The sequence below is a fragment of the Bos taurus genome, chromosome 22 (assembly GCF_002263795.3).
Source record: "Bos taurus isolate L1 Dominette 01449 registration number 42190680 breed Hereford chromosome 22, ARS-UCD2.0, whole genome shotgun sequence".
Taxonomy (NCBI): domain Eukaryota; kingdom Metazoa; phylum Chordata; class Mammalia; order Artiodactyla; family Bovidae; genus Bos; species Bos taurus.
Window position 1 is genome coordinate 51,693,007 of NC_037349.1, and position 25,118 is coordinate 51,718,124.

General features: G+C 45.9%; 1 protein-coding gene across 2 annotated transcripts; it reads left to right on the forward strand.

The window, feature by feature from the left end:
• The first annotated feature begins 1,176 nt into the window (after window positions 1-1,176).
• On the forward strand, window positions 1,177-24,127 carry CDC25A (cell division cycle 25A). Of its 2 annotated transcripts, none has more exon segments than NM_001101100.2 (15): window positions 1,177-1,399; window positions 2,393-2,466; window positions 4,727-4,769; window positions 5,399-5,435; window positions 5,875-5,976; window positions 8,489-8,608; window positions 10,858-10,989; window positions 11,850-11,924; window positions 13,851-14,027; window positions 17,751-17,852; window positions 19,645-19,707; window positions 19,803-19,901; window positions 20,788-20,918; window positions 21,851-21,962; window positions 22,186-22,803. In NM_001101100.2, coding segments are annotated over 15 exon segments (1,578 nt in total). In that variant the 5' UTR covers window positions 1,177-1,229; the 3' UTR covers window positions 22,327-22,803.
• Window positions 24,128-25,118: the final 991 nt, after the last annotated feature.

The following is a 25,118-nucleotide window of genomic DNA, read 5'->3' on the forward strand; positions in this document are numbered from 1 at the left end:
GTAGAACCCAAGCCTCAAGCATTGGCAAGCAGATTCTTTACCACTGAACCACCAGGGGATGCTTATCCAGGCACTCCGAATGAAGCAAGAAAGGGTGCGAGAGAAGGAAATGGTTGTGAGAAAATATATCAAAGCTAAACTAGAGGTGAGCAAACAATGCCGAGGCCCACAACGCAGGCCATAGGGTTAAGTCTTGTAATCAGCAGCTCAAGGCCAGGAAAGCCGGCTGGACAGGAGCCTCAGTGCTCCAGAGTTGGACCCTGTGTTCGTGAGGCAGGGCCCACTCCTTGGGTCATCCAGTTCTCTCTCTCTCGTGATAAAACTGGGGCCTGGAGGCCCGGAGCGGAAGAGGGGACCGAACAGCTTTTTCTACGCTCCACATTTCCTCAGCGTGTGGAACACAGAATAGAGGCCGATAGGGCTTTGGCCTAACGCTGTAAGAGCCGACTACACTCCGGCGCGCTGTGGGAACTACGCTTCCCACCATGCAACGCGTCAAGAGGGGCCTTCCGCTCTCTCCCGGGGTCTCGCAGGGTCGGCTGGGAGTTTTCATTGACCTCTGAGCTCCTCGGGTTCGGAGGGCCCCTCTAGGCCCCGCCCCTTTCTGAGAGGGGGCCGACCTCGCAGTGTCCCGCGAGCTGCTTCCTTCTTCCCCTCTCATTGGTCCAGCCTAGCTGCCATTCCTGAGCGAGGAGGAGAAGTTGGTTACTGATTGGTGGATTCCGTTTGGCGCCAACTAGGAAAGGGGGGCGGGGGAGCGGCAGGCCGCAGTGAGCAGCTATTACCGCGAAAGGCCACCTTGGCAGCGACGGCCCGGGAGGGACGTGAATGTCGGCCTAGTTGTCTGCACTCCCGGGCAACAGAGTGAAAGAAAAGTGAAGAGAATGTGAACCCGGGTCGTTGCCTCGTAGCTCTAGCCGCTCTCCCTCCCCGACGCGCTCCGTTTGTTTGGATTTAATCTTCAGGTTGCCGGCGCCCCCCGCCCGCCGGCCTCGCGGAGTGAGGGGACGCACCCGCGCCTGTGGCTGGCGCCTGCCGAGTTTGGACACCCGCCTGTCCGCGCCTCTTGCCCGCGGCAGCCGCATCCCTGAACCGCGGGGTCGTGTTTGTATTTGACCCGCGGGCGCCGGCTGCGGGGCGCGCGGCCGAGGCCAGTGCCAGCGGGGCGGGGCGGGCGCGGCGGAGGCGGAGGAAGAGGGAGCGGGATCCCTAGGAGGCCCGGCGCCGCCATGGAACTGGGCCCGGAGCCCCCGCACCGCCGCCGCCTGCTCTTCGCCTGCAGCCCCCCGCCCGCACCGCAGCCCGTCGTGAAGGCGCTGTTTGGCACGCCAGCCGCCGGGGGCCTGTCGCCTGTCACCAACCTGACGGTCACCATGGACCAGCTGCAGGGACTGGGCAGGTGAGGAGGGACCGAGGAGCGGTGCCGCAGGCGTTTGACCTCTCAGACGGCTCTCGGGTAGATCAGGCCAGAAAACCGGCCGCGAGGGTAGCGCTTGCCTCTCTGCCGCTCGGGGTTGGCCCCACCGACGGGGGCCCGCCATGTGCACCCTCCCCCCAGGCCGAATGTTGGGCGGGAGAGGCCGTTCGGACCCTCCGGGGCCGCCCTCAGCCCCGAGACGGGCCGGGTAGGGGGTGGGGTATGCCTGGGCTCCCCACCTTCGCCACCCCTTTTTAGATTGCCCTGTGCTCTTCTGTCCTTACCCCACGAAGCTCTTTGAAATCTGCCACCACGGGGAAAAACAGGCCCTCCTAGTCGCTCACTTCTATCCTTTTCAGAACCACCTCGTAGTTATCTTAGCTTTCTGTGAGTTCTGTTTCCTTCTCAGCCAAGGGACGTGGCGTTTTCTTTCCTTGCGTTTGCGGAAATCGTCGCAATCCCTCGCCTCGTGCATATTCCTGCTGTGTCCCCCCCAACACACCCAGCCCCATGCTTTCCTAAGACCAGGTCTTTTAACTCAGCTTTCCACTCCTAAAATTTTCCTGCACTTTTTCCTTATTAAAAAAATGCATCCCACCGTTTTTTTTTTTTTTTTTTTTTGTAAAGCCGGTTTCTCATCAGTCTTGGACGTCCCATTTTCTAAAGAAGCACATGTCTTTTCCAATCTCTGAAAAGCAGGAACTTGTCCTGTTCATTCCGGCTCCTAGCTCAGTACCTAGAACACATGCTCTCATTTCAGGAAGTAGTCCAATAGTCATTGTCCTCCTCCTATCTGCAGTGTGACCAATGCCAACCTACTCTTTTCTCATGTCCTTTTATATGTAAGTGCCAACTGGGTGTTCTGGGTGGCCTAAGTGTTTTGTGGTGTGGCCTAGAAGTAATGATGGTTCATGGCAGTATGGCAACTTGCCCTGTCATGGGCTATCTCCTGTGAGTTACTTTTCTTGGTTTCAGTGAGTATGAACAACCCATAGAGGTGAAAAACAGCAGTCTGCAGAGAATGGGCTCCTCCGAATCAACTGATTCAGGTATTCTTTTAGTCTTTTATCATGTGTCTGCCTTGTGGGGAGCAGTGCTTGGAATTTGCTAGAACATGTGCTTTCACCTAGAAACTCAGTTTGGTGAGTGAAGGTAGCAAGCAGAAGTCTGGCATTGAGTGACAGACACCTGTTAGGACAGTACAAAGGAGCCCCGGTGGCAGTTTATGACGAGGAAACTGTGAAGTGGCCGCAAGGAGGTGGTTTATGCTTGGTCTTGAAGATGAGTAGTAGTATGAAATTAACCATTCCACTCTTTAAGGCATTCGGGAAATATTATTGGTTAAAATTCTGCGTCAAGTTATTGGAAGTATAATGAAATTATTTCAGTGAGCCTGCTCTGGAGAAACTGCCAGTACATCTTATTCTAACCATAAGTTCATGTTAGTTTCCCTGGTGGCTCAGTGTTAAAGAATTTGCCTGCTAGCGCAGGACCTGCTAGTGGGTTCAATCCCTGGGTTGGGAAGATTCCCCTGGAGAAGAAAATGGCAACCCATTCCAATATTCTTGCCTGGAAAATCCCATGGACAGAGGACCCTGGTGGGCTGTAGTTCATGGGGTTGCAAAAGAATCAGACACGACTTAACCACTAAACAACAACAAAGTTCGTGTTGGGGCAAGGTTTATTTGCACAGATGCTTTAGAGTAAAGAACTGCAAGAGCAAAAGTCTTAAGATGTAAGCTTCTTAAGAACCAGGGATAGGATTGTCATCTGTGGCAGTGTGGTAAGGAAGAGTGTCATGCCAAGAGCACTAACACCTAACTTCTTGTATGATTATTTAGACATCGTGGAGGAAAGGTGTGTGCTAGGCAGGCCCTGATGGCTCTGGGCCATGCTGAGCAGCATCTCCTTTATTCTATTGCCTTTGAGTTGAGCACCTCACTTGGTGTTATCTTGTTGAAGGCAATAAATGCTTGCTTGTCAAAGGACATAATAATATTTTCCAACCCCCTGAATTATGTACATGATCTGACAGGATATGAAATATTTGAAATAAAAAACTATTCCAGAAAACAAATACTTGTCCTTTCCATAGTTGGAACTCACAGAAAGTTAGCCTGGGTAACCTCTAACTGAATTAATAATCATGATTTAAGACCTTTTTTTTTTTTTTTTTGGAAGTGTAGTTGATTTACAGTGTTGTGTTAGATTTTGGTGTACAGCAAAGTGGTTTAGTTATGCATATATAGTTCTTTTTTATTGTAGGTTATTCCAAGATATCGAATATAGTCACCAGTGCTATGTAGTAGAACCTTGTTGTTTTATCTATTTTATATATAGTAGTAGTATCCCCCGCACTGTCCCCTTTACCCTTTGGTAACCTTAAGTTTATTTTCTACTCTGTGAGTCTGCTTCTGTTTTGTAAATAAGTCATGAGGTTTGGTTAAATTCTGTCTCCTCATAGCCTATTATCCAAGATGGTGTTCGCAAGGAGGAAAGCATGAGTAGATATACTATGAAAATGTTTAGACTTGTGCAAATACGAAGTTTTGGCAATCATGGAGATTCAGCTTCAATTCTGGCAAAAGTCCAAGCCATGAACCTTTGTTGACTGCATTAAAGAAACAGTACTAGTAGTTTTATGTACTTATTTTAATGAATAAGTTGTGTTATAGTTACAGTTCAGTCGCTCAGTCATGTCCGACTCTTTGTGACTCCATGGACTGCGGCACGCCAGGCCCCCCTGTCCATCACCAGCTCCGGGAGTTTACTCAAACTCATGTCCATTGAGTCGGTGATGCCATCCAGCCATCTCATCCTCTGTCATCCCCTTCTCCTGCCTTCAGTCTTTACCAGCATCAGTGTCTTTTCCAATGACTCAGTTATTGCATCAGGTAGCCAAAGTATTGGAGTTTCAGCTGTAGCATCAGTCCTTCCAATGAATATTCAGGACTGATCTCCTTTAGGATGGACTGGTTGGATCTCCTTGCAGTCCAAGGGACTCTCAAGAGTCTTCTTCGACACCACAGTTCAAAACCATCAATTCTTCGGCACTCAGTTTTCTTTATAGTCCAACTCTTACATCCATATATGACTACTGGAAAAAAAGCATAGCTTTGACTAGATGGACCTTTGTTGGCAAAGTAATGTCTCTGCTTTTTAATATGTTGTCTAGGTTGGTCATAACTTTTTTCTTCCAAGGAGCAAGAATCTTTTAATTTCATGGCTGCAGTCACCATCTGCAGTGATTTTGAAGCCCAAAACAATAAAGTCTGAGGTGTTTTTTTTTTTTTTTCCCCCCACACACAGGCTTCTGTCTGGATTCTCCTGGGCCCTTGGATAGTAAAGAAAAGTATGTATTCACTGCCTTTAAATGTTTGTGCTTAGAAAAATAATTTTTCGAATGAAATAATTCATGCTCTGGACTGAAGCTCTGGATGTAGTGGTCCTGATTAAGACTCCTGGATCCTATAAAGTCTGGTATCTTTTGAGATGAGTAGTTTGTGTCAGCAGTTTTTCAGAACTTCCCTTCCTTTATTTTAGCTGTAATTTTGGGGTTCTGTTCTAATATCACTCAAACCCTTGCTCTGTCTCCTGACATCATTGTCCTAAGAGAACTTTGGTTTTTTGTTGTTTGTTTTGCCTCCCTTGTAGGATCTCAGTTTCCCAACCAGGGATTGAACCCAACCAACCCATGGCAGTAAAAGCCTGGAATACTAACCCCTAGAAAACCAGGGAACTCCCTAGAAGGTGTATATTTTAAGAGATGATCTGGGCTTTTTTCACTAGAAGCCCAGTTATGGGGCTGCTTGTGAAAACATAACAGCTTCAGAAATCTATTCTTCCATCTTGCCTAAAACAGGAATATGTTTGATGTTCCCCTCACCCCATCAAACAGTAGTTTAGACACTATGCATCTACTAATATGAATACCACTTTCCTTGCTCGATTCTCATGATTTACTTTCTGATTTCATTGCAGCCTTGAAAATCCCATGAGGAGAATAAATTCCCTACCTGTAAGTTAGTTCCCTTGTTTCTTTTGAGCTAATAACTGTTATCTGCCCCTTAGCTACCAGTAACCTTGATCATAAACCTTAATTTAGACAGACTGCTTTTCCTTACTTTGTCTCATAAACATTCAAAACATTCTACCTAAAGCAGCTTCAATAATGGTTGCCTCTTGAGGGCTTTTCCAACCAGGAAGGGGGTTCTTTTTATGCAAATGATGTTATTTGGGGGTTGATTTGGTACCTGAGTCCTTGCAGAGAGGGCTGTGTAGATCTTGTGAAGTTAGGTGTAAAGCCATAGAGTCCTAGTCACGTTGACTGGTTACCCACTGCACTGTGAGGAGCTAAGCCTCCCTAACCTACCATCACCATTTTTTTTTCCCTTTTACAACTGAGGTTCCATTCCATTTTCATTGATGTACCCTAATTCCTTTTTTCACTTTGACAGCAGAAGCTCTTGGGGTGTAGCCCAGCTCTGAAGAGGAGCCATTCTGATTCTCTTGACCATGATGTCTTTCAGCTGATTGACCAGGATGAGAACAAGGAAAATGTGAGTGCAGCATTAACCTGCTCGCCTAGGGGCAGAGCTCATACCCACAAGTGGCTGATGGAGAAGTAGCAGGGCTGTCTTCTGGGAGACTCAACCTTTATCAAAGTCATGATGGTATTTGGAGTCAGAGAAACCTGGATTGGAATCCTACTGCTTGCTAGCTGTGACCTTAGCTGTTTTTTTAGGCTTCTATGTTTAAATAGGAGTAGCACTCCCTTGTAGGACTGTTGTTGGAATTAAATGAGATAATATAGAAAAGCATTTAAAATGGTTCCTGGCAGGTAGGAGTTGCTCAAAAGGTGGCTCTTAGGGGGAATTACATCCAAATACACTTTATGTGGAAGGGTCTGGGCAGGCCTTCCTTGCCTCTTTGTGCTGACTGTGGGATGAGTAAAAAGTTTAGGAAAAGGCTTCTTGACAGTGTTTTCAAGAACAAAGCCAACAAATCCCAGGGAATCTCAGGGTAGCTGAAATGGTAGCTTAGAGGGTGAGTTGCAGTTAGGCAGCCAAAAGCCCAGGAATACCCTGGCCTGGGTTCTCTCAAACCTGCCAGGGTGCTGTGCACAGGGCAGAGTTCAGTGAATCAGCTCAACTTTCCCTGTCTTCTTTCTTACTGTATTTCCATGCCTGTTTTCTCCCTTTCTTCATCCTCCACTGCAATGCTACAACGCATACTTAGAATCTTCTGGACTTATTACTTACAGAACCTACTGCTTCCGTGAACTTTCCTAATGATTTCTTTGGCAACAGGATGCCCTGAGGGAGGTAAAGAAAGAACAATTGAGTTCCTGTCTTGAGTGCTTGGAACACTAAGTCTGCCTCTGTGTAGTGCTTTTAACCAGAGTCCAAAGCTATTATTACACTATTGCCTGGTCTCTTTCCCACACTCCCCATCCCCTTACCCCCAGCTTGGCTTCTCCCAGGGTTGCCTGCTTATGGCTTCATTTTGAAGGGGAAATAGCGTACGTAGGTTAAAGAGCTCTTGCTCTGGAGTTGTCCCGTCTGGGAAGCCAGACCTTAGGCACATCACTTAACCTACAGGCCTAGTTGCCTCATCTGTAAAATGGGGATGATTGGGTGGATAGATGAGCTCATGCACTGAAAGTACTTAGTGTGTGTGGGCAAGTAAATCCTCTGATACTACCTGTGCTTGACAAGTTCTTAAGTGGATATTTTAGGGAGGGGGAATTATGAGTGTTTCTAAACTTTTAAGTAAAATGAAATCATACAGTATGTGTTCTATCACTTCTGGCTTTCACTCATCAATATGTGAGATTCATCCATGTTGTTGAATAAACTAAAAGGATCTTTTTTTCCCCAGTTTTATTGAGAAATAATTGACATATATCACTATAAATTTAAGGCATACAGCATGATGGTTTGATTTACATATATTGTGAAATGATTACAGTAGGTTCAGCTAACATCCATCTTCTCATATATTGATAGATACAATAGAAGAAAAAGAAAGGAAAGGGGGGAAATTGTCTCCTTGTGATGAGAACTCTTAGGATTTGCTATCTTATCGTACAGCAGTGTTAGCTACAGTTATGTTGCCATTAGTTTTTTTCTTCATTGCTTTTATTATGGAAAACAATAACATTAAATGTTTTCCACTTAATTGTCTCTTATTGGTAGGAAGAAAATGGAAAATATAAAGTCCTCAAATACAAGTCTAGACTGAAAAGTTTCAATTCCTGTTCAATTATATTGAAATGAAATTGCTTTAGACTTCAGAAAAAAAATTTTTAGTTGAAGTATAATTGACAGAAAGCTGTTGATTTAGTTTGTTGTTGTTGTTGATTTACTTTTATTTTTTTATTTTTTGTTGATTTACTGTTAACTCTGTCTTGTGTACCTGGCAAATACTCATGTGTTTGTTAGAAAATAAAGTGTTTGTGGTGAAAGAAAAAAGTTCTGTTATTAGAAGTTAGCTTTTATCTATGGCCATGCTACCCTGTACGTGCTCCATGTCATCTGGTCTCAGAAGCTAAGCAAGGTCAGACCTGGTTAGTACTTGGATTAGAGAAGTTAGCTTTTGACAGAATCTTTAAAATACTTGTTTTACTTTATTTTTTGTTCTGCTGGGTCTTCGTTGCCGCGTGCGGGCTTTCTAGCTGCAGCAGGTGGGGGCTTCTCACTGAGGGGGCTTCTCCTGTGGTGCAGCACGGGCTCTGGGCTTGTGGGCTTCAGTAGTTGCAGCTCGTGGGCTCTAGAGCGCAGGCTCAGTAGATGTGGCGCACGGCACAACTTTGTTGCTCCGTGGTATGTGGAATCTTCCCAGATTGGAGGGCCCATGTCCCCTGCATTGGCAGGCCGGATTCTTATCCACTGCAACACCAAAGAAGTCCTGAAATTCTTAATTACACAGATCCATTGAATTAGATGAGACATGGGTGTGGAGACAGGTGATTAGTACCCGCTCTCTTGCCTGCCTTCCAGAGCTATAGCTGAGACCCTAGGGCTGGTTTTCACAGACAGTGGATGATGTCTCATGCATACTGTCTTGCAGCAAGTCTTTGAGTTTAAGAAGCCAATAAGACCTGCATCTCGAGGCTGCCTACATGTTCACGGACTGGAGGAGGGTAAAGATGTCTTCACACAGAGGCAGAACTCCGCCCCAGCTCGGATGGTATGTGCTTTTGTACTCCTGGGAGTTCCTGATGGGAAGATAAAAGCCTCCGCAATCTGGAGTTAAAGACCCTGCAACAGCTCTAGCTGTCTTTACCTTGACTTTGTCTTTTGAAACTCACATGTTTTGAGACTCACATGTTCGGTGTTTCTGCTGTGTCTGGAGAGCAGACAGGCAGAAGCAGGGTGAGAGGTGGTGTGTTTGAAATACTGGACTCGAGCAAAGCATATTTGACCTTGTCAATCCTGGGTCATTCTTCTGAATTTGTGTATGGTGGGATTATCTGTCCTACTGAAAACTTGCTTTCTGAGTGCTGAGAGGTACTTCCCAGAGTGATTTTTTTGGAGCGAGCGCATGATTTCTACCAAACTCGGTTTATTAAGAACTATTAGGTATTCCGGTGAACCCATTGCCTACAAGGCTCTATTTGACTGTATTTGTCCCAGGATTGTTTGTCAGAGATGGTCATTACTTCCCGATTTCCTACTGGTGATCTGACGGTGGTGGACTAGAGAGGCCCAACTTGAGCAAAATGACCGTGTTTGGTTTCCACATTTTCCCAGGAACTTGTATCTGAAAATACAGCTTTCCATTCTGGCTTAGGGCCTGAGGTTCGGGTTCAGCCAGAAAAGAGGCTACTCAGTAAACTTGAGGGTCACTTGAGGATTAATGCATTCACACCCCACCCCAAAGAGATTTACTGTTATAGAAGAGGGAAAAAACCTATCTCTGGACTTTTTTACTATCTTTGAAAAGTACCTAGAAAAGAATTCATTATTAACAGTGTTTGTCTCTAGATGGTAGATTTTTGAATGGATTTTATAAATTTTCTATATTAAATACATATTTTAAGATTTTTATAATTTTATGTATTTACTTTTGACTGTGCTGGGTATTTGCTGCTGGTCAGGCTTTTCTCTAATTTCGGAGAGTGAGGGTGGTTCTTCATGGCAGTGTGCGGGCTTGTCATTGTGGTGGCTTCTTTTCTTGTAGACAGAGATCGTGTCTGTCAGTCACACGGGCTTCAGTAATTGGTATGTGGGCTCAGTAGTCGCAGTTCCCAGGCTCTAAAGCACAGGCTCACTAGTTGTGGCATATGGGCTTAGTTGCTCCAAGGCATGTGGGATCTTCCTGGATCAGGGATTGAACCTGTGTCTCCTGCATTGGCAGGTGAATTCTTTACCACTGAAACACCAGGGAAGCCCTGTAAATCATTTTATAATGGGAGTTTTACTGAAAAAACAAGATAGGATTGCCTAATGAGATATACTCTATTTTGACTCCAGGAATGGTTTCTCCTAGGGAGAGTATAATGGGCAGAAAAGCTTGGACTTTGCAGTCAAACGAGTGAGCGGTGTAATCTTGGTAACCTCCCTTAAGCATTGGTTTCCTGATTTGTTAAATAAAAATGGAAAATAGAGGATTAACTACCTTTAGTGTGTTGTGCGGCTTAAATGGAATTATACATAAAAGGTTATATCCCAGTCTGAAAACAGGGGTTCCTTCATAGCTCAGTCAGTAAAGAGTCTGCCTGCAATGCAGGAGACCTGGGTTCGATTCCTGGATTGGGAAGATCCCCTGGAGAAGGAAATGGCAACCCACTGCAGTATTCTTGCCTGGAGAATCCCATGGACAGAGGAGCCTGGCAGGCTACAGTCTATGGGGTCACAAGAGTTGGACACGACTTAGCAAATAAGCACACAGCAGCACACCCAGTGTCTGGCACAAGTAATTCCTCAGTTAAAACTGAGCAACTGTCATTTAAATGTGAGTCTAAAGAACAAGGATGGATTTTCTAAAACTTTCTAGACTTTATATCCCTCTGTCAGAACTGGAGTTACAAAAACATTTCTCTAGTCTGTTTTGTGGTCTCCACAGGGACTTGGTATCTTCTCACCCCTCCTCATTTTAGCAGATTATCATCTGTCACTATCCTCATGCTGATCCCTGTTCACCAGTAATAATCCTCAGAAAAAACAAGCCTTGCCCTTCATTGGAGGCTAGCCCCAGATCCCACCATGAGGTGAATTGCTCCTGGGGAGAGTTCTTTGTGAAGGCTACTTGGCCTGACTTGACTCAGAACTGTGTGTGGATATCAGTTCATTTATAATCTTAGGTCTTATTTTCCTTTGATTTGTAGCTGCTAAAACTTCTTAAAACGAATATGGTATATTTTCCTCATAAAAACTAGTAACCCATTGAGAGAAATCAAAGCTGATTATTAACAAGCCATGAATTCTGTCTTTTAGCTTTCCTCAAATGAAAGAGATGGCAATGAACCAGGGAATTCCATTCCTTTTATGCCCCAGTCACCTGTGACTCCCACTTTGTCTGATGAGGATGATGGCTTCATGGATCTTCTTGATGGAGAGAATTTGAAGGTATGGTGTGAGTGTGTGCTTTCTGATCCATTTTTACTAACTTTCCCTGGAGAGCCGTCATCTGAAAAAGAACAGTGATCCCCCAACCGACTGATACTTTTTAAGGTTTCATTTACTTATTTAATTCATTTTTGGCTGTACGTGTTCTTTGTTGCGGCACCTGGGCTTTCTCTAGTTGCAGTGAGCTGGGACGACTATTCCGTTGCGGTGCGCGGGCTTCTCACTGTGGTGGCTTCTCTCGTGGAGCACAGGCTCTAGGCGCATGGATTTCAGTAGTTGCGGCTCGTGGGCTCCAGAGCACGAGCTCTGTAGTTGTGGTCCACAGGCTCAACTGCTCCACAGCATGTGGAGTCTTCCCAGGCCAGCGGTTGAACCTGTGTCCCTTGCATTGCAAGGAGGATTCTTAACCACTGGACCACCAGGGGAAGCCGTGGCTGATGCTTTTATTCATCTGTTGGGAACTTATTGAGACTCTGCTTCTAGCCTGATTAAATTCTATGGAGGTGTTCCAAAGAAAACACTGATGTGATCCTTCCTCCCCTGCAGGAGCTGACAATCTTTTTTTTTTTTTTCCTGGAAGGAATGAATCAGGGACTGAAAGAATAGCTGCCGTGTGATGTAAAGCTGAGGAGACCAGTGGCTCCTCATGGCCCCTCAGGGGCATTCCCTTAGCTATGCTCAGATAGCATCACTCTTACTCTCTTGACCTTAAAATGTTGTGGAGAGGGGAGGCATTAACCCTTAGAAGACTTCCTATTCACGCCTTTCTGGTATTCTGCAAGAAGAAATCTAACACATTTTAACTAATGTTGTTTCTAATGGACCTTTGGACCTTTATGACACAGTTTTTCTTTGTTTAGAATGATGAAGAGACCCCATCCTGCATGGCCAGCCTCTGGACAGCTCCCCTTGTCATGAGAAGAACTAATAACCTAGTAAGTTCCAGTGTGTCTGGAGGGAGTGACAGGAATCTAAATTGTTTCTTTTGAGATTCTGCGTTTGAGCCTATGGGCCTGTTTGACTGGTCACTAGTGTTTCCTGGTGTTGATGTATGCTGTTTTTTCAAGGGTGTTTTGTTTTGTTTTAATACCCACCTACTTGTGTAGACTACAGACATCTGTTTCCATCAGGCACACTTTCAAAGGCTGTGCCTTTACATACATCCTCATGTATGTAAACATCCAGGGAAAGTGAGCTCTTATCATAGTACACATACAGTTACACACTCTTAGGTATATGTATAGACACTGAATACATCTTTAATTCATGCCCCTGAACTATAAATGTGGAACAAATGAACTATTACAGTCTTGAAGCCACTTACACATTTTAGTAGATTAATGTGCAAAGCTTTGAGAGATTAGACCACCCCAATAAAATGGTATGACCAGATTTACTAAGTCCTTTTGAAAGATAACATTATTAATATATACAGTGTGAGAATGCTTAGAAAATGGCTTTCAGCTTTATAAGTTGGATGTAAAAACCATGAAACAGTATGTGTAGGCCCTTCATAACAGTGGAGTTTCACAAACATAGTAGACTCATCATAAGGGCCAGGGGCTGAGTCAGAACTGGGGTTTCTGCCCTTGAAGAGCTTACAAGTCCTCTGAGACCTTACTGAAAGCAGTAGACCCTCTTTCCAAAAATGCTTCCAGCTCTTCTAGGTTAAAAACAAACAGACCAAAAAAAACCTGTAATCTTGCTTTTCTGAATAACATCCTATTAAAATGAACTTCAGAAAAAATAAGTGGAAAACCCTTGGTCTCTGGGACACGTTTGCTGCAAACTATCAGGGACATTTCAAAAGAAGAGGTGACACTGAAATGTTAGTATCAGCTGGAAAGGGAGCTTCATGGAGGGAGAGGGGCACAGGGTGTGTAGAAGGAAAAGCCCAGCCAGAGAACACTGAGTTGTGAACGGGCTGAGATGAGTTTAGATTGCTGAAGTCAGACTGTCTCTACCACTACTCAGGTTGGCTGCTCTCAAACCCCGAGAAAGTAGTCCTCAAAAGTAGTACTATAGCACATCTTCCTATATTTCCTTTGGCTTTGTAAGTCTTGAATTTAAAATGCTCTGGTACAGTCCAGAAAGAAAAACAGCCAAGCAGAGAGAATGACTTCTAAATAGTTTTGAAGGCACCCCTGCCCACTGCAAACTCAAACTCAACTCTGTTTTATGCCCTTAACTGGCTCTAATATATAAGTATAATCCAGCTGCCTCATACCTTTCTGGATTTAGAGGGGCTGTTAAAACCTATTCAAGCTGCTCGAGCAAGGTACAAATAATAAAGTAGAGGGGAAGAGGAAGCCAGAAGTGTGGCCCTGGCTGAAAGTAACACTTGCTGGGGACTATCAGGAACCCTTTGACTCTTGACCCTGTGCAGAAGGTAGGCTTTTCAGGGCATAGGTAGTCTTCCTCATTTGTATCCAGTGTCAGGTTTTGAACATGTTCAGTGAACACCAGGGTCTCAGTATCTTCTGTGTGCCAAGGACTAGATAAATGGACAGTGTCTGTTTCCTAATTTAGGATGTGTGCTAAGTCCCTTTGGTCGTGTCCAACTCTGCGACCCTGTGGACTGTAGGCCACCAGGTTCCGCTGTCCATGAGATTCTCTAGGCAAGAATACTAGATGGAGTGTGTTGCCATGCTCTCCTCCAGAGGATCTTCCTGACCCAGAGATCGAACCCCAGTTTCTTGTCTCCTGCGTTGGCAGACAGGTTCTTTACCGCTAGCACCACCTGGGAAGCCCAATTTAGAATGGCTTGATCTTAAACCATCCCCGGAAGTCCTTGGTCTGTCCTCTTTACCATTCAAATCAATGTATTTTAATGAAACACGAGTCTCTTTTTTTCCCCAAAGGGCAATCGCTGCAAGCTGTTTGACTCCCCTTCAGCGTCGTGTAGCTCTACCATCCGGTCAATGTTGAAAAGACCAGACCGATCACTAGAGGAGTCCCCAGGTGGAAGCAGGAAGCGGAGGAAAAGCGTGGCTGGGGCCAGTCCGGAAGAGGCAGCTAGTCCAGAGAAGCCCCAGGAGGTTAGTTCTGCAGCTTCTTTTTCACTCAGAGATGTTGTATCTGTCAGTTCTAAAATGTGTGTTTGGTTCTTTTTCTTTGCTGAGACTGGCTGTTTTTATTTTTCATTTGTTTCAGTCTTGTTCAGAATTGCCTGTTGAAGCATTTTTATGATGGCTACTTTAAAATCCTTGTCAGGTAGTTCCAGCATCTGTGTCTGGTGTGGCTTCCTGTTGATTGTCTTTTCCTATTCAGGTTGAGATTTTTCCTGCTTCTTGATATGACGAGATTTTTTTTCAGTTGTATCTGTGTACTTTGGATATTATGAGGCTGTGTAACTGCTGTTTAGTAGTACTCCGATACTGCAGGAAAAGGGGGACGGAAGTTCAGCCTCCCTTGATGTGCCACTTAGGTAGGTCAGACCTCATGGCTGCTGGGCAGGAGTGGGAAGTTCAAGCTCCCTTCTAGACCTCCACCAACACCACCCCAGTGAGGCTGAGATTGGGGCACTTAATTACAGCTGGGCAAGGGTGGAAGTCTAAGCTCCCCACTTGCTGTTGTGTCCTGGAGTAGGGCCATAGCTTTTTTCCCTTGGTTGGGTTTTTTTTTTCTTGTGTCCTGACCTATTTAGGACTACTTTAGGTTTGTCTCACAACATTGATTATAGTGTTTTTTGTTGTCACTTAGTATTTTAGTTCATTTCTCTGTGATGAGAACTCAAGATGTATTCTTAACTACTTTCATATACACCATACATCCGACCTAACTATAGTCATCATGTTGTACATTACATCCCTGGTACTTGTCTCATAACTGGAAGTTGTACATTTTGATCACGTTCATCCGGCCCTCTCCTCCATTGCTTACCTCTGGTAACCCCACAAATCTGATCTCCTTTTCTATGAGTTTGATTTTTGTTTTGATGGTTGTGGTAGTGGTTAGCATTGTGTGTTTTCCGTTTTTTCATTCCCTGTACAAGTGATGTCATATACTTATTTGTCTTTCTCTGTCTGACTGACTTCAATTTCACTTAGCATAATGCCCTCAAGGTCCATCCATGTTGCTGCAAATAGCAGGATTTCCTTCTTTTTGTATGGCTGAATAATAATCCATTGTGTGAATGTGTATCCCAGCTTCCTCATCCATTCGTCTGTCAGCGAACACTTTTTTCCATGTCCTGGCTATTATAAATAATGCTGCTGTAATGTGAGTGCAGATATCTCTTGACATAGTGTTTTCATTTCCTTCGAATATGTTCCCAGAAGTGGTATTGCTAGATCATATGTTTTGTTTTCAACTTTTTAAGGTACGTCCATACTGTTTTCCATAGCAGCCATCCCACTTTACAGCCCCACCAATACTGTACAAGTGTTCCCTTGTCTTCACATCCTTATCAACACTTGTTTCTTGTCTTTTGTTTTTTTGGCCACTCCATGGATTTGGGGGATCTTAGTTTCCTTGCCAGGGATTGAACTCAGGCCCTAGGCAGTAAAAGTGTGGAATCCTAACAGTGGACCACCAGGGAATTGCTCTTGTCTTTTTTTTTTTTTTTTAAGTGATTCATTTTATAATTAGGTTTTTTATTTTTTTTCCTTGTTTGGCTGTGCTGGGTCTTCGTTGCTGCTCAGACTTTTTTAGTTGCAGTGAGCAGGGGCTAATCTACAGTTGTGTGTGGACTTCTCATCATGGTGGCTTCTCGTTGCAGAGCACAGGCTCTAGGGCCCTCGGGCTTCAGTAGGTGCAGCTCCCGGGCTCTAGAGCACAGGCTCGGTAGTTGTGGCACGCAGACTTAGTTGCTCCAAGGCACGTGACATCTTCCCGGATTGGGGGTCGCACCCACATCTCCTGCATTGACAGGCGGATTCTTACCACTGAGCACCAGAGAAGCCCCATCTTGTCTTTTTGATGACAGTCTTTCTTATAGACATGAGGTGATATCTCATTGTAGTCTGGATATTGATCATCCTTTCATGTCCCTGTTGGCCATGTGTGTACCTTTGGGAAAATGTCTATTCAGATCCTTTTCTGTTTTTAAAACTGGTTTATTTGGGAGGTTTTTTGTTTCTTTTGGTGGGGGGGTTATTAAGTTGTATGGATTCCTTACATTTTGGATATTAACCCCTTACCAGATAATGTGGTTTTCAGATTTTTTTTCCAGTTCTGTATGTAGGTTATCTTTTCATTTTGTTGATCATTTCTTTTAATGGATAGAAGCTTTTTAGTTTGATTTGCTTGCTTGTACCTTAGGTGTCAGATCCAAAAAATTGCCAAGACCCACATCAAGGAACTTTTTTCCTGTGTTTTCTTCTAGGAGTTTAACAGTTTCCTGTCTCAAATTTAAGTCTTTACTCCATCTTGAGTTATTGTGAACAATGTAAGATAGGGGCCTAATTTTCATTCTTTCACATGTGACTATTCCATTTGCCTGGCACCATTTATTGAAAAGACTTATCTTGTCTTCATCAAGCATTCTAGCTGATGGTATCTGTGCTGTTTCTCTTCTAAACATGCGCTTTCATTTTTCCTGTGGACTCCATGTCCTGGGCTAGGCATGTGTTTAGCTTTAGTAGACACTGTCATATAACTTTCCAAAATGTTTGTCCAGTCAACCCTCTGTATCTGGGGTCTCCCTTCAACTGACTTTGGAACCCATGGCTACTGAGCACCACTGAGCACCAGCTGTACTGGGTGCCATTCCATATAAGCATCCTCGGGCCTCCTAAAATCAATTTCAGGGATACCAAGGGCCAGCTGTACTCACAACAGTGTGAGAGTCCAGTATCTGGTGGTGTCCATCCCTTTACTTTTACCCGTTCTGGGGAGTGTGTAGCATGGGCATGTGCGTGCTCAGGTTGTATCCAACTCTTTTTGACCCTCTTGACTGTAACCCGCCAGCTCCATTGGATTTTCCAGGCAAGAATACTGCAGTGGGTTGCCATTTCCTCCTCCAAGGGATCTTCTTAACCCAGGGATCGAACCTGTGTCTCCTGCATTGCAGGCAGGTTCTTTACCACTTGAGCCATCAAAGGGAACCCTGTGTAGTATCTTTTTTACATTTCTCTGATAGTCATTTTTCTAGATTTTCCGATTACCCAACCACCTTTCTAGCCCATATTTCTATTGGGTTATCTCTTGTGAGAATGCTTTATATATTAAGAGATGAATCTTTTATTGAGATGAATTATTTATCTGCCCACTCTGGCTTGCCTGTTCTTACCTCATCTTGTTGTTTTGATTAACAGAATTTCTTGATTTCTTTAAAACATGTTTTAATTTACCAGTCTTTTTATGTTTAGTGCTTTTTGTGTACTGTTTAAGATATCTCGACTTCTCCATAATTAGCCCTTTTGACATGCTCTTTGAAATATGAGCACTTCCTTGTTACTAATGACAAGGTGTTCCAGGTTTATCTTGTACATTTCTTGTCCCAGCCTGGATTCAGTCAGAAAGCTCTGGTTTCAGTAAATACATGTTATGGTACTGCATGATCTGTAGCTGGTTGAATTGGAGATGCGGAATGGTGGCCCTAACCTCTGTGTTCAGGGGTCAACTGTAGTATTTAGGGAACACATTGACAAAGGGGTACGTACTGTACCCCTGGAGCGTCTCAGTGGGTACAGCTGAGAAATACTTTTTGTAGACTTAAAACTAATTTTAATCTTCCATTTTTAAAAAGGAGAAAGCCTTTATTCTAAAGCCTGTTATTCTAAAGCCTGGTCTCATTCTCAACCTTTGGTTTGTTACAGATTCTACATCATCAGTCTTTATCCCTAGCATCTTCCCCAAAAGGGACCATTGAGAACATTTTGGATAATGACCCAAGGGACCTTATAGGAGACTTCTCCAAGGTAACTGCAAGCAGAACTGCATCATGATGCAGGACGGGGGAGGTACCTAACACCCCCTCCAGCCTTGCTCCCCTGAAGTGGCTCCTGGGTTATGTAGCCTCCCTTCCAACCCCCACCGAGGGGACACAGTTTGAAATTAAAAAAAAAAAAAAGGAACATTCATAATCTGGTATACCTCCATTTCTTGGGGACTGTAGACCTTACTGGTGCTGATCAGAGGTTTCACGTAGGGAGCCTGGACACCAACCCAAAACCCAGTCTTTCTGGGAACAGTGCTACAGAAGAGTGTAAAGAAGCAGCAATGAAACTCTAGCCTTGCTGTATATAAGTCTGTATGTCAGAAGGTCCTCTTAGGGGACTTCCCTGGTGGTCCAGCAGCTGAGATTCCGTGCTCCCAACGCAGGGGGCCTGGGTCCAATCCCTGGTCAGGGAACTAGATCCCACACACCACAATAAAAAAATTCTGCATGCCAAAGATTGAAGATTCTGTGTGCCAAAACTAAGTCTGTGCAGCTAAATTAATTAATTAATTAATTTTTTAAAAAAGAAAGTCATCTTAGAATGTCCCAGATGAAGACTAAATTTCTCCCTTGTCCAGAGGAGCATGGTCCTTGTGGGAAAATGCCCCCAGGGAGGTCCAGAGGAAGGTCTGCTGATGGCCTGGTACAGATTATCCACCTTTGTGCTGTGGTCAAATGTGACACCTTCCTGTGTCAGTAGTAACTTGTTTAGCCATGTGTAACTTGAAGGTCCCCAGACCAGTCTTTTACATATTAATGTAGCTAACATCTACTGAAACACTTACTATGTGTAAGGCAAAGATTCCAAAGCAAGACACAGTTCCTTCCCTCAAGACACTTAACATGTGGTAAGACATGCCACGTGGACATGTACCACCTGGTAATTGAAGTAAACATCAGTACAGTGTAAGCATTAGACTAAGAAATAAAAGAGTTATGTCAACTGGGTGATTGGGGAAGCTCTGGGGCTGGGCTAGACATTTCAGCCAGGTAGGAGAGATAAGTGGGAAGACAGGACTTCCCTAGGGGTCCAGCGGTTAAGACTGCACTTCTAACACTAGGGACACGGGTTCAATCCCTGGTCTGAGAGCTAAGGTCCCACATGCCAGCATGGCCAAAAAAAATAGAAGACAGTTCTAGTCTGAAGGGAAGAGCAGGCCAAGACCTGGGTGTGGTGTGTCCTCGCTGGTAAAAGCTTGCATCTGAATTGAAGCTATTGGTTGGTTGTTGAAATGACCCCACACATGACCACAGGGTTGGGTGAGCACTAGACTCTGCCAGTCACTCTCGTAATTGCTGGTGTGCCCATCTTCCCCCCTCAAGGCTGGGTGGGTCTCACTTATTCCACCTCCAGTGTCTCCTCCAGCGCCATGCTGCAAAAGTCAGGTGCTCAGTAAACAGTGAAGTCATTCCTTGCTGTGTCCTTTTTAAGTGGTGAGCACAGTCTGGCTGCTGACCTGAGGGTTCCTGACAAAAGCAGGCGATAAAGGAATTCACCTGAGATGTCTGGATTCAGGTCTGGCTTGCTTGCTGGCTGACTTTGGGCAAGGGGCCTAGTTTTGACATCTACAAATGGGGATAATGTGCCTCATAGGGCCATATGAATATTCAGTCTTAGGATATTAATGAAGTGCTTACACAAATAACGAGTACGTTCTATTAGATGCATGTTTGTTTGTTTGTTTAAACTGACTTTTACCAGGAAGGCAAGCACTATAAATGTTCCCTTTATAAGCTTTCAGATTTGCTAAGTATTTCTTTCTCTTATTAAGGGTTACCTCTTTCATACCGTTGCTGGAAAGCATCAGGATTTAAAATACATCTCTCCAGAAATTGTAAGTTATCCTTTGGGGATCTGCCACCCATGCGATACTGGGATCTAGTCATTCCTCGCAGCCAGAGGTGACTCTCCTTGGCTCTTTCTCCACAGATTACATCTGTTTTGAATGGCAAGTTTGCCAACCTCATTAAAGAGTTTGTCATCATCGACTGCCGATACCCATATGAATATGAGGGAGGCCACATCAAGGTATAGATTCTGGGGGCTTGTGGGTAAGCTCTGCTACTGTGGGAGGCATAGCAGGAGCCCTATAGACAGTATCTGTGATTTATTTTTATTTTTAAAGGAGGGGGTGATACCTGGCTGCTTGTTATAATGCTCACATGCTGCTTATGAGAATTGTAAAAAGAGGCAGTGGGTGTAAAAGGCATTTGATTCCTGGTGCACTGAAAGAATGCTCCCTGGTGTGCACTAATCATACAGCAAACCGCGCCCTGTTTTGTCCCCCACGCCATCACTGTCGGGGATTTCGAGGTGGTACCCACTGACTTCTATGCCTGGGCATGAACCTGTGAGGAGAAGCCAGTCTTTGGCAACATGGGCCAGGCCTAGTGATGCCTCTTACGTTTATAGTTGAGTTAAGTTGTCTGGTGAAGTGGGTGTTGGAACAGTTCATGTGTAACTTGCCCAGGAAGAAAGCCATTGGGTTGAAATACATTGTGTGTGTGTGTTAAGTTGCTTCATTGTGTCCGACTCTGTGACCTCTGCATGAGGGGAGCCTAGCCCGCCAGGCTCCTCTGTCCATGGAATTCTCCAGGCAAGAATACTGGAGTGGGTTGCCATGCCCTCCTTCAGGGGACCTTCCCAACCCAGGGATTGAACCCATGTTTCTTACGTCTCCTGCATTGGCAGGCGGGTTCTTTACTATTAGTGCCACCTGGGAAGCCCGTTGAAATACACTAAGAGGTAATTTAAAGACAGTGTTTGGGTCTGCCACTCTCTGAAAGTCCCTACATTGACAAATGCCACTCATACAGCGCACAGGCATAACAGAATCTTGAGGCACCCATATGAAGACCAGTCTCCAAGAATCATTAGCACCAGCGTGAGACCTAAGCCTCTGGTGTCTTCACAGGGTGCAGTGAACTTGCACATGGAAGAGGAGGTTGAAGAGTTCTTACTCAAGAAGCCTATCGTACCTACGGATGGCAAGCGTGTTATCGTGGTGTTCCACTGCGAGTTCTCTTCTGAGCGCGGCCCTCGCATGTGAGTGGGCTGAGTATCGTTCATGTGTAACAGATGTTTCTTAAATCCTTACCTGTTGAGCAGTCAGTTGATTTCATGAACTGCTTCCTGGAGTGTAGTTTTAGGCTCGACCCAATGGTTGCACCACGGCCGTTGTTAAGGGCTTAGAAGGGCTCTGTGGCCTCCCCAGTCCAGCCTATTACTCTGGTGTTCCCTCTGCAGCATGCCCCAGGGATCGGGCATCTGCTTCATCACCCCCACTCCTCAGTGAGTCCTGGCCACTGCTGGGCTCGGCCCATCGTTCAGCCTGCCTTTATATTGAATTGAACTCTGGCTCTTTCGGTTCCCCCACTGCCCCTAGCTCTGCTTGTGGGGCTGCTGATCTCAGGTGACATCCTTCAGGGACAGTGTGGTGACTCCTTATGCAAATGCCAGGAAAGCGTGATGTCTTCTCAGCAAAACTTAACATGATGCTTTCAAACACTTGTCAAATCCATGTTCTCACAGAAGGGGGTTATGTTACTTTCAGGTTATTGCCACACTAGAGGTGGAAAGAACTGCGCCGCCTGCCCCCACTAATACACAAGCTTTTATGACCAAGGCCCTATTATAGTTTACTACAGAGATAAATTTTATACCAAAATAAGTGGAAGTATAACTACAATAAAGCATCACTTCAGATTTAAAATAATCGGTGGTGGTGGTGGCAGAGAGGACGCTGGGTGGGAATCAAGACACTGTTTAACTTGGAAAGTGGGGAGGAGATTGTCCGCCTTCCAAGACAAGGCCTTGGAACTGGCTGTGAGCAGGGTTCCTGAGGGTCAGAGGGTGGCAGAGGAAATCACATCTGGGCTCTGTTTGCAGGAGTGCAGGTCAAGCTGGGGAGATGTGTAAGGAGCACCGCTTTGATCATGCACAGCTAATCAGACTCTGGCTCTGCTTCCCCTTTACAGGTGCCGATACGTGAGAGAGAGGGATCGGCTCGGTAACGAGTACCCCAAACTCCACTACCCAGAGCTGTATGTCCTGAAGGGCGGATACAAGGAGTTCTTCCTGAAATGCCAGGTGAGATGGACTCTCTGGAGGGCACAGGCCACCCGTCACCACCCCCTAGTTGGTGGTCATGGCTGTTTCCTACCCAGGGTCTGGGGGTTTGCCCTGAGCACAGAAGGGGCCTAGAACCACCCCCCACCCCACCCCAGCAGAGCCTTGTGGCTCCCGGCAGGGAGGGAGCAGGAGTGTGCGTGGGAGGCCACTGTTCCCAGATCTTGTCCTGTCTTCCTGCCAGTCTCACTGCGAGCCCCCCAGCTACCGGCCCATGCACCACGAGGACTTTAAAGAAGACCTGAAGAAATTCCGCACCAAGAGCCGGACCTGGGCCGGGGAGAAGAGCAAGAGGGAGATGTACAGCCGCCTGAAGAAGCTCTGAGGGCCTTGCGGCCAGGCGGCGGCAGCCTCCCCGCTCTCCCCACTCCCCTCTTTGCTGCAGAGAAACTTGAGCAAAGGGGCCAGCGGCGCGACACTTGGAGAGAAGGGCGGAGGCTTCCACGTCTTAAACCTACCTCCCACCCTCCCGAGGTTGGAGCCCAGAGTTTCCCACCGCCTCTCCGTCCTTGGAAGACGTCCTTCTTCAGCAGGGCGCTCAGCCAAGGCTGTCACGTGCCGCAGCAGGGTTCCGAGCAGCAGTCAGGGCTTTCTGCCTCCTCCTCCCCCATGGTTGGATGGGCCCCCTGCGGCCTCGCTGGGCACTGGCCTTGTCTCCTGAGGGGAGAGACGGAGAGAAGACTGCCAGACGCTGCTGGCCAGACACCAAAGACGGCCCGGGAAGCACAGGTCTTTGTGGGCTAGCCCACATCATTAATTTATTCAACTTCACCAATCACTTTCTTTTCTTTCTTTTTTTTTTTAAAAAAAAAAACCAACTCCTGGAGACTTTTATTTAATTGCTTCTTTCAGTTAGAATACTGCCATCCTAGGTAGGATTTTATCATCCCGGGGGAGTACCTCTGCCTTTGATTTTTAAAGAAAAAAAGAGTAAAGGAAGGGGAAGAAGAGGGACATGAGTTGTGGGACAGAGAACAAGGGGCTCTGTCTGTCTCCCCCGGGAGGCACTGCAGTACTGGGGCTGCTGCTATTTACAGCCAAGGACTGAGACACTGGTGGGAGCAGGCACCGGACTCAGGCTCGGCTTCAGGACATAAGCTAAATCTCCCAGACCTACCTCGAAGGCCCCTGAGACCTACCGGAGGGGAGTGACCCTGCTCTTCCTCACCCTAGCTCCCTGTGATGTCACTGGGCAAGAGTCACGATCAGGAAAGCACTGGAGGCAGCTTCTGTGGGGACACCCCCAAGTCAGTGTTGGAACGTACAGAATAGGTATCCCAGTGTCGGGGGGCAAGGATGGGGGTGCTCTGTAGGATAAGGGAAGGGAGTGTACTTTTGAGTGTCTTCCTTCATTACTCCGATACTCTTTGACAGCTTCTGTTTTTTTAAAAAAATAGCCCTTTTATGAGTCAAGGAGTATGGAATCAGTGTTGGCTGGGCCCCCCAAGGGTGGGGAGAGGGGCTGGAAGTCCTGGGCATTAGAAAGGAGTGAGTGCTGGCAGAGATGACTACAGAGTGTGTTTCTCAGGAGGCAGCAGCGTGGTGGGTTTTGAAGGTAAAACTTTGAGTTTATCATGTTTTAATTTGAGGGACAGGGAGAGATGGGTCGTCACCAGTTGTCCCTCATCTCACCCCACAGAAGTGGGGATCTCGAACACCTCCCAAGGAGCTGGGGCTGAGTGGATTGATTCTGGACAGGGCTGTTTGGTACCTGCTCATCCCTACCTTTAGGCGCTGGCTTCCTCACCATCTCTGCTCCACCGGGGTGTTGCCAAGTTTTTCTTATATTCAAGAGTCAGTCTCCCCTCTTGCCTCAGCTTCCTGTTCTGGGGGTGGGGAGGAAATCAGTGATACTGGAGATGACTGGTTGCTATGTTATGGGTTTGAGTTGCTTTTGACTATAAAACAATCTTGTTAGAAAAAGTATATGGGGAGGAGGGGAACAGAAGGCCTCTACCCCCACACACACTGAGACCCATCTGAATTGGTCTCCAATCTTGTTTGTAGGGATTCTGTTGGTTGAATGCCTGAAAAGGGAGGTGGGATGGCCTTCAGATCATACCAGCTCAGCTAGCATTGCTAACCAACTGTTGCAGGCTCTGAAAATAAAAACAATCTTGAACCCATGCTCTCTGCCTGCTTCATGATGGATGTAAAGGGAACTGTGAGTCTCTAAAGACCTGGGACCACACCTGGCTAAAAGCACTGGCTAGAGGCAGTGACATTTTCTCAAGATGCCAAAGAGCTGTCATGTGGCCTGACATCAAGGTTGGCCAGATGACCTTCAGTTACTCCCCTGAGTCCAGAAGCAAACTTGTGATTCACATTGATTTACAAGATGAGATGGGGATAGGAAAAGCCTGCCTGGACTTATTGACATTCCCTGACAAGATGTATTAATTCATAGGATTGAGCAACAGGCCAGAGGGGGGACCAGTGTAAAGGAGATAGGAGTTTCAGTTGTGTTCTGAAGGAGCCAGAGAGGATACTGCAGAAGGAAATCAGGCAGATGGTGAGTTATGGGCCCACATGCAACCAGAAAAACTTGGATGTGTGATGCTGGGGGCTACTGCCAGAGTGGATAACAGCTGGAGCAAAAGTCTATTACAAAACAGAGTGGAGCCTGGATAGCAGTGAATTGGTATTCCTTTATATTTCACCCATGGTCCCACCTCAAGCCACACCATTTTGGGGATCTATCAGCAGAGAAAGTGTGGAGTCCTAAACAATGGACCATTCCCTCAGTCTTCAGACACAATTCCCTTCTGGTTTGCCTCTTTAGTAGAAGCTTGATCCCAACCTTTAAAAAAAAAAAAGTTATTAGACGATTTGTTAAGAAAGGAAATTTGTGATACCAAAGTCCAGTGGGTATTACTATTAATGTGCTCAAAGATTTGGAAGGGAGAACACATCCCCAGCGTGAGCACTAGACTCCCCACTACCTCTCCCGGATGGTTTATTAACCCAGGCTTCCCTGGTGGCTCAGGACAAAGCATCTGCCTGCAATGCAGGAGACCTGGGTTCATTCCCTGGGTTGGGAAGATCCCCTGGAGAAGGAAATGGCAATCCACTCCAGTATTCTTGCCTGGAGAATCCCATGGACAGAGGAGCCTGGCA

What these genes read in the sequence shown, in the direction of transcription:
- CDC25A (XM_005222839.5), top strand. Translation starts at nt 1,230, where the DNA reads ATGGAACTGGGCCCGGAGCCCCCGCACCGCCGCCGCCTGCTCTTCGCC. An exon ending in CAGCTGCAGGGACTGGGCAG is followed by an intron (nt 1,400 to 2,392) that starts GTGAGGAGGGAC and finishes TCTTGGTTTCAG; the next exon opens with TGAGTATGAACAACCCATAG. An exon ending in GGAGAATAAATTCCCTACCT is followed by an intron (nt 5,436 to 5,877) that starts GTAAGTTAGTTC and finishes CTTTGACAGCAG; the next exon opens with AAGCTCTTGGGGTGTAGCCC.